Raw genomic sequence first — 15,106 nt, 5'->3', positions numbered from 1 at the left:
CATTTTATATATGTTGATGTTGCTGGCCGTCTGTAGCTGAGGTTGATTGGATTAATTGCAACTCTTCGTAAGATGGGGCCCGATTTTGAGACTATAAAGCATATTGTTTTTCTATGTTCAACAGAAGTCCAAAGTTTTGGACACTGATGTATGTCGTATCTTATGTGTGCATATATGAGACTCAGAGCCAAGTCAGGGGCCTGTTTCATAAAACTTGGTACAATTACAAATTTGCAATAGTTTAAAACTACTGAAATCATTCAGCCCCCCCCCCCCCCGAAACATATACACTAACTCACCCTCTCACACACACACACAAACACGAGATCTGATGAACACATTTTGAATTATCTAGAGTGCATTTTATTCTCTTGATAACAAAATAGTCATCTAGAGTGCATTTTATTCTCTTGATCTTTATCACAGAATAGTCAACTTGTGATGTTTTTTTTTCACTATTATTTAAAATGTCACAATTGTGCTTTTCACTATATTTTTGTATTTGTTATTTTTATCAGTCAGAAAACAATGATAATTTATAAATCTTGAAGGTTAATGAATATTGTACAAGAAAAAATACCATGAAAAATTCTTACAATGCCCCATGAGAGGACATAATATACAAATAGCGAATAGGCATGAGTGTGATGGTGCGAGGTTTTGCATGAGGTGAGTTGAATAGAATATTCCCTACAAGTATGTGTGTTGTACAACGCCTCTGAATTTAGCGAAAATATGAAGAAAAAAAAAATATTTTTTAGTCCCTGCATTAATCTAGGAAAAAGGGAGTAAAAATATAGAAAGCGAAAAGCGAAATCCCACAATACAAGGGCGCATGACAGCATTGAGCATTTAACCAGAAGGCCATACACATATTGCCCCCCTCTATTTTTTACTGAGCGCAATGAATTGAATCATATTGTGATGTCACCTCCTAAAGCCGTGCAATGGTACATTTTGGACAGTACAGAATGTTGCACGTACAGCCTCTCATTTGCTTGTGTACAACAAGCTAAGTAGGCGTTGTACAATATAAAATGGCATACGCAATAATTGTCATTTGAGAGTGATCAGATACTCCTTTGTGAGACACGGACCTGGTGGGTGTTTCATAAAGCCGTTCGTAAGTTAAGAGCATCTTTATGAACGACTGGTGATCATTTCTTGCGGTAAAAGATATTCACCATTTAATGTTCATTGGTGATTAAGTATCGCGTAAGAAAGGATCACCAGTCATTCTTAGTCGCTCTTAACTTACGAACAGCTTTATGAAATGGCCTCCTGAAGCTATCAAACAGGAAATGTTCTGAGTGAAGTACCAGTCTGTTCCCTTCTCTGGATTAAAGGTTTATATCTTGCCCACTATCATCAGGTTTAGCAACCAGAAGCAGCTTCTGAAGAAATCGGGTCACATTTCCTGTAAATGTGAGGGAAACCAAATACACACAGATGAACAATTATACAACAGTCGTGTCAGAACAGAAATGCAAATCAGGTGTAGTCCTATACTTGGGAAGTACATAGTTCTATGCTTATAGGCCTGTATTCTGAAGTCGGGTTTAACCTAAACTTAGGTTTAAAGTTGTGGTTTTAGTATGGATAGCCAATTGTTACATAAATCACTAACATATAGAGGTATCATATTTCAGCTCATTTGGCTCTCAAATCATTCATAATTGTCTAGGAAGTATAAATAGGTGATTGTCTTCACCATCGATGAATCAGGAAAGACAACAGTAAACATAAGAAACATACAACTTAATAAAAATGCTGACACTTTTGGCTTCCCATACTTAAACCACAACTTTAAACCTGAGTTTAAGTTAAACCCGACTTCAGAATTCGGGCCATTGGGTTTTATACTGGAGGATCTCATCACATGACCATACCATTCAATAAATTAATTTTCATTTGTTATTTCAAGTGTGGAAAATACAAATAAATCTGAAAATGAAAACGATATACTCTAAACACAGAATAATGGAAAATGACTAGATATACTGTTAATAGGTGTCAGCTTCATAGAACTGTATTTCACCAATATTTGAATATTTCCAGTCAAATTTTACAAGAACACAGTTATTTCTGTCTAGAAAGTATGACTAGACATTATATCACATTGCATCTACCGGTAGTCATTTTACATTGTGTTAAGGGTGTATTAGTCATTTCAGCGTTGGGTTCATATTCACTTGTATTTTTCACAATGAATATAACTTGCTCCTTCACGCTTCAATGATTTAGTTACTGCTTATAAGCCAACACATCATCTTCGTTCACATAAAGAGTTTAGAAATTGTTCTTTTAATCTCCACAAAAACATATATTGAATGACTATGTGCTCAGGCAGCCCCAGTTTTATGTAACCACCTTTTAAATTCCCTTGATACAGTAGTCAAATTCAAAACAACTCTTAGAAATTCTTCAAAATGTACCTCAATTCAACAAAGTGAACTTTATAATCCATCTTTTTATTTTCTTCATGTACTGAAGCGCATAGAGACAAAGTTACATTATTGTGATGTGTGCTATATAAAAGTTGACTACAGTATAATGTTATTTTAATGATATCGGTTACATCAAGCTGACTAGTCATTTTAACTAGTTAGAGGGATGCTCCGGGCTGAAAATAATATGATATAAACAGATAAAGAAAAATCAGACCAACTAAACACTGAAATTTTGATCAAAAGCGGACAAGGGAGGTGTTTCACAAAGATTTAAGTATGACTTAGAGTCGCACTTAAATGTCTAGTTGTGCGCAGTATAAAAAGGCATGACAGCATAAGTCAGATCATGCGAAGAGGACGCGCACTACTGCATATTGATCAATAAGATTGCCCGTTGCATATCATGTACGCGTCGGCATTTAAGTGGGACCTAAGTCATACTTAAATCTTTGTGAAACACCCCCCCCCCCCCAGGAATAACAAAGTTATGGCATTTTACAGATTTGCATTATTCTAGTGAAACAGTTCTAGGCATGTCTTCATGAATATTCAATGAGCAAATTGATGTCATATCCCCACTTGTTCTTTTGTAATTTATTATATGAAATATAAGAACTGAAAAAAATTGGATTGACAACTGATTTAATGCATTATATATTCATTGCTGCAACTAAATGCAATATAAAGGAGACACATTGTTCACACATGTACATGAAAAAATGAAAACAATTATGATTTCATGTAATAACATAAGAAAAAGGAAAATGGGGATGTGACATCATTAGCCCACCTAATGAATAATCATGATGCACATATAACTATTTTTTCACAAAATACTGCTAAACTATTCAATAACTTTGTTATTTGTTTTGATGAAATTTTCAGCATTTTGCTCAGTGAATTTTACTCTATATTTTTATAGATATAAATATTTTCAGCCCTGAGCATCCCTTTAGTATTTTAGCGCATCCTCACCGACAGCTCTTAGAAATGTTCTTGGTCTTCGGAGTCTGATGAGAATGATCTGAAGCGGGAAGGCCGGGGCAATGATAGCAAGAACTAGGCCAAGAACACGAGGATTGTTATAGATGGCTAGCGACGTCAGAAATATACAGTAGAGGATGTAGATAAATGGAAACGCCCAAGGAACCTATAACATAGATCACACAAGGTTTGTTTTGATATTTCTCTTTCAGATTTCTGTATCTTCTCTCCTGCTATATGCTGACTCAAGCCAGCATCTCTCACTTAATCAAGCCCCTCTCACCTCTCCAACTCATACCAGTCTTCTACTCATCCTACCTACTACACCAGCTTTTCCACCCTTTTCTGGTTTACAGTTCTTTTAAGGACTACACTCCGCAATATACTTTACTTTCAAACCTCCACTTTCTGGCCTCTTCATTTTCTCTTCTACCTCTATCCACTTCTCTTAGTCCTTCCAAGACTTAACATGCATGTATGGTATACCAGAAACCACTATTATCTAATGATCTAATGTCTTTCCAAATTTAAAGGCGGTTTTGTTACAAAATATGGGAAAATAAGTTTATAAAATCTGTATTGAACCGTACTTCACTCTTAAAGTAGTATGACCATTTCACACATTCATGATTTTGAAGTTGAAAGCAGCCACACAATAAAATCATGAATAGGTATATGAAGAAAATATGATAAGAGTACAGTAATTAGGAATCATAAAATAAGTAATTAGTCAAAAATTATCACAAAAAGTAGAATCTAGGGTGAATAAAATATGGCTAATTGAATATCAGTAATTTGAATGCAATCAAAATAATGACACAAATCAAATGAAATATAATATTACAGAAAACATTGAAATAATATGAGTCATTATACCTTAAATGGTCTGTCCCGGTCAGGGTATCGTATTCTATAGATGAGAAGGGTAGCCACCACCATTGCACTGGTCAGCCATTGGAATGGACCAAGAATTGACAGCACTGAACTGATGTCCAGTACCAGCAGAATGAGAGCTATGGGCAGCTAGAAGAATAAAAAAAATAGCATTGTCAGATATATATTAGTTACATTTCTAATGATAAAAGTGATATTATGTACCTTTTCCCACAATACCCAGCTGAATATAAGGCTGAAATATTCATTTGTCCTCAGAAGTATTTGTAATAGTAAAATCAATAAACCAACAAATTAATGCAAAATACATTTAATTACACATTTGACAAACCTTTGATTTCACTGAACTTTTTTTCTGTATCGATCTTATCACTCTTTTCGAGAAGAAGGCCGAAGATATCAGTACAAAATTGGAGGGGAGATATTTTTAACCTGAACACATGCAGGTTGGAATATACAGTTAAACTTTTGAAATGGTGATATATATATTATGTTGACACCGAGAAGTTGAAAGGCAAGTTTGATTTTGACCATGGTATAAAAATATCAATATCATACAGTATAATTTAAATTTGAGCATTCACATTTTTACATAATCCACGATGTGAGCACACTGAATATTCACACACAAGTGGTGTCAACAGTGTGAAATTATCTCCATCCACACAGTTAACTTTGAACATTCGGATTTTTACATTGTCAACTAGGTGCACACACTGCGAACACTCACTTTCTAGAGGTGTCCACAGTTTTAAATTACTGTTAAATTTGATAATGCACATCTATATTTAGTCCACTATTTGAACACACTGAAAATGCTCTCCACATTGTTTATTTGAAGCATTCCCATTTTCAAATAGTCCACTAAGAACGCACCGAGAACTCACATTCCAGAGGTTTCCACAGTGTGAAATTATTTCCACACTTATATATTTGAGCATTTACATCTTTACTTTGGACTCCACTATGTGAACTCACTGTGAACATTCACATCCTAGATGTGTCCACAATGTGAAATTATCTCCACATTGTTAAATTAGAGCATTTTAACTGTGTGAATGGCATCTTTACACAGTCCATAATGAAACCACACTTAAGTGTGGTTCACACTGTGAACACCCTGTGTGAGTCCTGTGTTCTTTCCAGTATAGGGAATCTCACCATAACCAGAATAGCAGGGGATGGGGTGTTGTATCGTACATTCAGCATTGCCCAAAGACTAGGGGACTGCCTCTCTCTACCAGCGGAGAAAAACATCCTAAAACAAGAAAATAATTATGAGGTAAATGTAGCATTTATATACGGGGGGGGGGGCATTTGCAAACAATACTTATGTTATAATTTATGTATCAACTGGATGATTGTTTCCCAATTTCAAATCTTTGATATGAATTAAAATATTATTTTTTTACATACGAAAAATTAACAATAACCTGCACTGTTAGAAAATTCATCCTTAAAATAAAAGAAGTTCCTGCAGCAGAGTCTCGAGAACACCTGTAATCTTACCAGATTGCGTAATCTTACATTATATCATGTCAAATGACAGGAAATTGGTATGTGGTGTATGTAACCTTACAAATTTGCTTAAATAAAACACCCTTTCCCCCTTTTTAAACAGACCTGTTCTGTTAAATTGCAGAAAAATTCCTGTTTTATGAATTTACAGAATGATTCTGTTATTGCTTTCTGCAAAATCTTCTTTTTTCCCCTGTAAAATCAGGTGTTTTTTTAACAGTGTGCAACTTCATTTTAAATCTCATTTTTTAAAGAATAGTCGTTGATCTTTCTCAATAATTATTGACTACCATATTGTCTAATATTTGTTTGTGTCATGCGATTTGTGAAACATCTGTATGAAATTCATATCATACGAAAATTAATGCATTAATATAATAAAAGGGATTTCCTGATAATCAATATAATTTTCTTGGGAAAAATGTAGGGTTTCATGTTTAGAGATCAATAATAATCTAGTTCCTACAATCAAAGCCAGGATAATTATGCTGTATTTATTGTAGAGTGCTTGGATACTTCTGATAGAAAAGTTTTAAAGCGCTTTAATTTATTATCAATTTTAATATTTTGATGCAAAAAGGGGAGGTATTTTCTAACCTTGAAACTATTAAGATGATAATGTTGATATCCGAAAGGGTGCAAATTAAGATAGGTAGATGAACCAACTTAGACCATGATCCTAGAACTTTATCACCGATCAACTAGAAAAAACACACATTTCACCGATATTAAATTTGAAAAGACTATGTTACAGAGAAAACATAATGAATATGCAATGAAAAATAGGAGTTCCAAGCATATAAAGTATAGATGAATTAACAAATCTGAAACAGTATTGATTTTCAGCAACTTCAAGATGAAAATGACATAAAAGTGGGCTTTACTAATTGACAGATGCACAAAACACTGCATTCTTTTAAGGGATTTGTATCGTAAAATGTAATCATTTTAGTAATCATTTTACTATTTGTGTATTTCTTATGAATGTAGAAATTCAATTCACTTTAGTTCATCATAAAGTTAAGTATATACACATGCCTGGACATAAGATCTAAAAAGGCGAAAATATAGTCGGAAACAGTAGGCCTATACGTTGCAAGGAGTATCTTTAAGACCTATTTCAGTTCGAATTAGGTTTTGTTTATTTACTCCATTCATTTCATTTCATGAGAAACGTATTACCATTATAATCGGTTGTGATGAGAGTAGCTCTTGAGGCGTCAACAGAGTGGCATAGGATATGTTTAGAGCCATACATAAACCAATAGCAATCAGAACAGAGAATGAAGTCACGTATGGGATGTTTCTAGAGAGTTTAAAGACAAATCCGAAGTTAATAAAATATTTAATTCATTTTTCCACAAAATTTCATGATTAGGAATTTATTCTGCGAAGGGAATTTCTGAAGATTTCTATCACGGTAGAACGTATGGTTATACAGAAGCTCCATTGTAGGCCATATTTTGATAAGTTTTGATTTCTTTTGTTTGAATTATGGGTCTTCATATTTTTTCCAAAGAGATGTAATTAAATAGAAATTCATTTCTGGTAACTCAAGAAAATTTATGTTACAGGAAAACGTATCAAGGCTTCAAGTCTACGTACTGTCTTGCCGTGAAGCCTACTTGAGAATTCGTTGCAGGGTAGCGTTTTATCCGATAAGACATGTTATATCCAACAGTTACCATAGTAACAGTGCTCTTCAGCTAATCAAATCGAAATCAAGGAAATTTGTCAAATCTGAAAACTTTTCAGCCGACAAATTTCAATGAACTTCTGATCAGACGAAATCTTTTTTTCTATTATGATTCATAATTCATATCTCGATATGACTGACTTCGCTTTCCATCGTAATTTAAGCAAAAGACTATATTAATCAAATTTAAAACTCACTTTTCTGGCTTCTTGACTTCTTCAGTCACAAAAGTAAGACTCTGCCTGAATGGGATATATAAGCGATTTCAAATAGAAATTCAAGGTACAAATGTGGCCGGGGCAGTTAGAATCAGTGGTGTATCTTAAGGAAAATAGAGCTTTGGTGTCTGTTTTTATTCGTCAGTATTTTTTCAACAAAATAAGAGATTGTGCCCTTTCCAAAAATCTGACAACAACATTAATTTCTTAAGATATTTATCATACAGAGTCAGACCTCGATCAATACTCTCCGTAAGAATGAATTAAGAAATGAATCAAACATATCGACTTTTGTTTGCAATAACGAGAAGTGATCTCCGATTAACAATATTATACATGTAATTGAAACAACATTTACAAAAAAATAAATAAATTCACAATACTTCTATCAAATCTGTTAGTATCATATTTCGTCAAGTCCCAGGTCTCATGGACATAATCTCTAATAAATATGACATTATTGCTGTGGTAGTATTACGTGCACGTGTGCCGGACCCTGACCCAAACTCTAAAAAATGATGGGGATGATGAGGAGGCTAATGAAGAAGATAATGATGATGGTGATGGTGATGACGATGATGATAATGAAGATGACGACGACATTGATGATTGTGAAGGTGGTCTGATGCACTGCTAAAGACTTACCATCCCGTGAAAGACATAGAGCTGACAGCGAATGCTACCATGGGACTTGCCTGATTGGTCGGCAGGGGATACCACATATTTTCTTTCAAGTTTGATGTCCGTCCTGACAGAGAAAATGTAAATGTATTTACATGGTGTATTTCAAGAGAGTAGGCTGGGGGTGCACCCTCCCGCCGAGGCAGAGTAGTTCCGACACTGGCAAGCAAAACGGAATTTGAACCCATTCTGCTTTGAACAGCTGATTTTCCAAACTTTAGTTCCACCTCCCCGCAAGATGTGCACCCCCATGATAGTTCCACTTCCACGGGGTGTGCACCTCCCCATGCTCAAACCAGCCTACGCCCTTGTATTTCATATCCCATCAAGTCTGATACACTACTCAAATATAACGAAGGGCATGGTATAAAAGAAAGTGCATTCTCCTCTCCATCACATCAATGCAGGAAAATACACCGTAAAATGCTGTTTAAAATTTTAACCGAGTTGCTTAAATCCGTCACTCAAACAACTATATTGTTCAAAGTTTTAAACATGTTGTTTGAAGTTTTAAACAAGTTGTTTAAAAAGTTCGAACATTTTCAAAAAAGTTTTAACAATTGTTAAAAACTTTAAACAACCTTTCGGTAGATGACGGTCTTAAACCTTAAACAACGTGCTTACAATTCTTACAGCGTTTTACAATGTAACACTTTCTATAATTAAGCACGCATTTTTGGTTTGAAACTATCCAGAATTTGATAAAGTTTTAACCAATTGTTGTGTGGACAGTATGTTGCCCAACATTTTTAAGAGTGTATGTTTGAACATTATATGACTACTTTAAATCTAAATTGAAGTTTAGTACATTCTTTTCATATTGTCAAAATACCAAATCACATTATCTCCAAGTCAAGTATACAAGGGATGAATTTACTTCGGATATTCTTAAATCCAACAACTATAAGCTTGACAATGCAAGTTAAGAATAAAAAATCGACCCCCCCCCCCACCCGGGCGCCAACGGCCCGGTCATCTTTTACCCTGCAGTGACCTAAATCCATACAATGTCTTTTTCATTACACACAGTAAAAAAAATTATACAACGCTGTTTACTATAATGAACCTTACAGTAATTGTTTAAACAGTTTAAACAAGTGTTTAAATCTTAAGCAACAAAGTTTAATTTTCAATATCTACTTTTCAATAAATTAAACATGATTGTTTAAACGGTTAAACAAATACTGTAAGGTTCATAATTATAGTAAACAGCGTTGTATAAAATCTTAAACAACGTTTTTACTGTGCATGACATATGAGGAGCTGCCCGCATGTGACGTCACATTTAAGTTATCAAAACCGATATTCTGAGAATGATTTTCTCCCATGAATTATTATGCTCCTGTCATTATCCTACTTTGTACTTGAACATTATGTAATCAAGCACGATACACTAGCGTACCTACGGGGGGGGGGGGGGCAGGGGGGGCACTCTGCCCCCCCTGACGAGTCAAAACCCATGCAAAAACGTATCTTTGCCCCCCCTGACGAGCTTTAAGACCTTCAATGCCCCCCTGACGAGCTTGAAGACCTTTTTTTTTTTTTTTTTTTTTGCTTGTCCATTTTTTTCTGGTACGAAAGTTATTATGTGTGATCGAAGACCTTTTTTTTTTTTTTTTTTTTTTTTTTGCTTGTCAAATTTTTTGGCGGACGGTTTTGCCCCCCCTGTCGAAAATCCTAGGTACGCCACTGGCACGATACCATGCAATATTATGGAATTACAATACTTTGGCTTTGGATTTATATACGTAATTGCTTTTAACAATCTATGTTTGATGAAACAATGACTAATTTAAGTCTAAATTGAAGTTTAGTATCATCTTCATGTACTCTAAGAACACTGATTAAAATTTTACCCAATATTGGGTAGAAAGGGAACATGCATGTTCGTTGGGTATTTTCTTAACCCATATTGGACTATTTCGATGCATCATGGCGTAAAATTTACAAAATCTCTTTACCCAACCATCATGCATGCATGTTCCCATTTTACCCAATATTGGGTAAACCTTTGTTAGAGTGTGTTGTCAAAATACCAAATCCCATTATCTACAACGGATGAATTTACTTCGGATATTCTTAAATCAAACAACTATAAGCTTGACAAGTCAAGAATAAAAAAATCGACACCCCCCCCCCCCCCGGCGCAATGTTGTCTTTTTAAAAATGTATAAATTATAATATCACATGACATATGAGGAGCTGCCCGCATGCATGTGACGTCACATTTAAGTTATCATAACCGATATTCTGAGAATGGTTTTCTCCAATGAATAACTATGCTCCTGTCATTATTCTTTTGTACTTGAACATTATATAGGTAGACTTCCCTTTAAATTTTCTGAACGCGAATCATTAAAATTAATTATAAGGACTGATAATTTCGCTTTGCCCTCGAATATCCTGATAAAGGTGTCATCTACCTACCGGTGACTATGTGAACGAATCCGAGAGCGATGATAAAAGCGAATGATCCTAACTTGATACATGTCAGTGATACCTGAAACCAGGCTGACAAGAGAGAACTGCGACAATGCATCATGATTAGTAAACCTGGAACAAGAGGAAAGCTTCACCCAATAAGATCGCATAAAAGCCATTCAGCATGAAGGTGTTATACCATTCTTAAAACATAATGTAATTTTAGTCTATCTACTTTCTACCACATCATATGATAAAACTTAGAATGTTATTAAAAATAATGCCTATTTCTACATCCTTGGAAGCTATTTTGATTGATTGTCAGCCTCTCTTATGATATTAATGATACTTTAATAATATCCGAAATCCCTTTGGCGGCACATAATGTAAGCGCTATATACTTTGGAAAGTTATGCCTCAAAGTTTTTCGGCATGTCCCCCAGGAGCCCGTTGCAGACAAACCAAGTTAAAAACAACCCTTTTCTTAATGTTGTCAAAATCAAAGGCAGTACACATGCCTAATACAGGTTGAAACGAACAAATATTTGAAGTGATTATATTAATCAAATAATATAGTAAAGGTATTTATTAATTGGATTATAGAGACTAAAAGGTATCTATTTTCTGACTTGAGCACACTAATGCTGATTGTTCGAATTAAATCAATACAAAAAAAATAATCGGCAGTTAAGTTTGTTTTAAGCAAGGCAATGCTTACGGATTTGTCGTTTTCATCACTGAAAAGATTTGTAGCTACTGAAAGGGATTCAGGGTTCAAGGTATAATAAATCAGAGGAAAGATTAGATAAATCCTGGCATTAAAGTGACTTTGCCTGGCATTACACATTCATCAAATAGAAAATTGTGCTGATTTTATTAGCAGACTGTTGGGACAATAATATAATTCTTTAGTTTAATACTTAATTACTCACATATTATGAGGGCTGCGACAATGATGACAAGCGGTGAACTCCTGTCGATATCATCACATCGTCTGCACACCAACTTAAGAAACTGGACTCCGCCCATCTTCCCAAGCGCCGAGATCGTCGCCCCAGAACCCATCACCAGTCCCATCCAGACCTGCATGAAGGCGGGCATGGGCGTGGGAAGGGCGTGATAGAGGTACACAAAATCTCCACCCGACTTGGGAATGCATGTCGCTAGCTCCGCGTAACACTGCGCCCCGACAAACATCATCGCACCGGCCGAAATCCAAACAAAAAGGGCGGGAATGAGACCGCCACAATTCATGAAAATTTCCCTTACTGAAAAGAGCGAGCCGAAGCTGACGAGGACCCCTAATAGGATCGATGTGCAGTGCATGGACCCAAACGTTCTTTCGATTACGAACGATTTATCCTCCGTTTTTGCTTGATCAGATTCTAAATAATGATTGGCATTATCCCTGGCATTTCCATCGGGACTTGGTCGACACTCGACGTCGGTTTCTTGTTGCGAGTAATCGTGTTCGATAAGCTCCAGGCCACCTGTCGACGTCGTACCATGTCGCTTTTGAAGTCGACGTAGACTGGATGAGAGCGATGTTCGACGCTTGAATTCATTCTCGTTTGAAATCATTTTCACTAGGATTTGATTGATATTCTTTCTTTCTTTTGTATAAGAGTTTAAAAGATGCGATCCATATCCAGGCCTGTCAGAGCTTTTCCGCCAGTTTGGCTTTGCGAATAAAATCGATTGTAAATCGATAATAATGGCAATTTTTCCTCATTAAAGACAAATTTGATGAAAAGCACTACTTAAAGTAGATCATTGAAGAAAAGTTTGGCCTGGTTACTAACAACAAAATTCATTGCACTTTAAGTTTATTTCTTTTTTCCAAACTATGTATATCCATGCTTACTCCAGCATCCATGTCAGCTTACGTTGCCGCAACCAAAAAAATATTTGCCAATGCACTGAGAAGTCCAAGAAACCGTGGATCTACTAGGTCCATGGAGAATTTACCTCGAAAAGAGAACATGAAATTCCCAATAACTAGCCTGTCTTCTGACATTTAGTGACTATTCCATGATCAGTGTGTTCATAATAGATTTCTTTTCTGGAAATGAGGAACACATGTTTGAATTGATGATGTGTTCGGATACCAGTCTTTCTCCTGAACGCAGCGACTCATGGCTCGCATCTGCTCTTTCTGTGGAAGATCCATCGCTCCCATCTAATTTTCGTTTTATTTTGCCTCTCTCTCCCTCCCCTCTCTCACACTTTCTTCCTCTCTCTCTCTCTCACACACACACTGCCCCCCTCCTCTCTCTCCTGGCTCCTTCTGCCAATGACTAAAAGTAAAATCTTTCACCCCTCCCTCTTTCTCTGTTTTCTTCCATGGTAATAAATTATACAAAATCTGATTTTGGGGGCGGCCCCTGGGTATTTTTAAAGGGGGGTGATTAAGACAACCTGAATATTGAATATTGCGTAATTTCCTTATTATTATCTGTATTATTATTTTTTATTATCATTGTTATTTTGTATTATATTATTATCAATATTATTATCAGCAACATCATCATTATCATCGTCACCGGTATCATTACTATCATTATAAAGGAATAATTTAAAATGTAACTCAGTAGTCGGTAAATGCTGTCATGTGCTCTAAAAATACTATTTTTCAAAGTCCAATACTTTCTCGGATATTTTTGTCCGCCCTTGCCCCAAACATTTTCTTAGCTTTCCACTTATCTCCCCCCCCCCTTCCCCCACTTAAAATATCCTGGTGCCGCCACTGATGAAGAAATAAAATCAGTGGCTGGAAAGATGATGAATAGTTAGTAAAAGGGCGACGAATCGTAGTTCGAACAGTGCTTCAAGCTCCTTGAAGAAAGACAAGTAAGAAGTAATTCGGAAGAGACTGGGAGAAGAGGGAGAGAGGAGGGGAGAAAGAAACAGGGTGGTTTGGTTTAAGTGAGAGATAAGGGGAGAAAGATCGGGAGATGGGGAGAGACGAGAGAAGAAGGCGTGGTCTACAGAATTGGGGATATGGAATCGCACGGTGGGCTCCAAGACTATATTTCGAATGGTACGTCACACTCACAAGGCTTCCTCCATGAAAATGGCCATTAAGGACTTGACATGCTCAAGGTTTCTTCTTCATACTTGTTTCTCCCCCCCCCCCTCTCTCCCCCCCCCCCCCTCTCCCCCTCCCCTCCCTCTCCCAGTCTCTCTCACTTTCACTCACTGTGGTCTTCATAAACACAACCATTTCCTTCTTATCCAGAAATATTATGAGTCAACTGGTCTAAGAAACAATGTGATCCCCACATCAAGTCCAGGGGTCCTATAGAGCGTTCATATATTGTTATACATATTACTTCACTTTAATATATACTTATCGATAGTTCATATTTGTGCATCTACAGTTTCTTAATACTTTCTACCATCAAGAAAGGAAGTCTAAATATATTGGAACTTATTCGACATTGTTTACTGTGTCTTCATTCATAGTAACATTAGCATATATTACGCCATCGAACGCTATCTTGCCACAACTACAAATATATATATATAATATATAAACCACCGTAGAGTGTTACACTATTCTTTAACAATAAATATGGGTGATGGTCCTCCCTGTCGATCATAGCCCCGCCTATCTCGCCGACCTGACGATTTAAAATGGTTCCATGACATTTGCTCCGGCGACAATTGCTCCGATGGAACAACATTAAGCAAAACATAAAATCTAACCTCCAAAACTAAATAAACACTAATCCTAATCTTTACATTATTTTGAACCAAAAACTCTATTACAATCCTAACTCTAATCTTATACCTTCTGAGATATTAACACCGGAGCAATTGTCGCAGGAGCAAATGTCGTGTCATCGTTGAGGTTAATTGGATCAAATTGTGTTTAATCAAGGATGGGTGATATTGGAATAAAAATAACACATTAGGCTTGCACTAATTTGCCACCTCTAACAAAAATGCATGCTCTTCAAAAATCTCTGTATTCACGCTGTGTGCTCTCTCGGATGAGAGTGACTGAGCTGTGAAGAGCAACGTCCTCCGCTTGTGTTTATATAAATCATAGCGAATGGCCTATCAATCATACATAGCCTGCATGCACAACAGTTACTATCCTCAACTTCAGGTCAGGTGAGGTCGCACGCGACAGAACGACTACATGTAGTTATCGCTGTTACGTAATACGATGACAGACACTTTTGACGAGTGAGACACTGGACTGATGCATGCAAAAACAGTTCTATCGTCAGATCATA

General features: G+C 36.1%; 1 protein-coding gene across 1 annotated transcript; it reads right to left on the bottom strand.

Moving 5' to 3' along the window:
* Positions 1-357: 357 nt before the first annotated feature.
* Positions 358-13,093, bottom strand: LOC129272001 (cystine/glutamate transporter-like). The gene is made up of 10 exons (XM_064115694.1): positions 11,795-13,093; positions 10,869-10,994; positions 8,406-8,508; positions 7,740-7,784; positions 7,029-7,152; positions 6,444-6,547; positions 5,490-5,586; positions 4,311-4,457; positions 3,426-3,600; positions 358-1,417 (listed from the first exon to the last, which is right to left on the bottom strand). Exons 1-10 carry the CDS (start codon positions 12,441-12,443, stop codon positions 1,341-1,343), a joined length of 1,647 nt encoding a protein of 548 aa, XP_063971764.1. The 5' UTR covers positions 12,444-13,093; the 3' UTR covers positions 358-1,340.
* Between the last annotated feature and the right edge of the window lie 2,013 nt (positions 13,094-15,106).

Source organism: Lytechinus pictus, chromosome 2, assembly GCF_037042905.1.
Source record: "Lytechinus pictus isolate F3 Inbred chromosome 2, Lp3.0, whole genome shotgun sequence".
NCBI lineage: Eukaryota > Metazoa > Echinodermata > Echinoidea > Temnopleuroida > Toxopneustidae > Lytechinus > Lytechinus pictus.
The sequence above is the reverse complement of the archived record's forward strand: the minus strand, read 5'-3'. Positions and strand labels throughout refer to the sequence as shown.

Excerpts from the sequence above, each read along its gene's own strand:
- LOC129272001 (XM_064115694.1), bottom strand. The coding sequence starts at position 12,443 with ATGATTTCAAACGAGAATGAATTCAAGCGTCGAACATCGCTCTCATCC. Across the intron at positions 8,509-10,868 it reads ATTCGTTCACATAGTCACCG|GACGGACATCAAACTTGAAA; the intron begins GTAGGTAGATGA and ends TTTCTCTGTCAG. Across the intron at positions 4,458-5,489 it reads CCCCTGCTATTCTGGTTATG|CTGCCCATAGCTCTCATTCT; the intron begins GTGAGATTCCCT and ends TTATTCTTCTAG.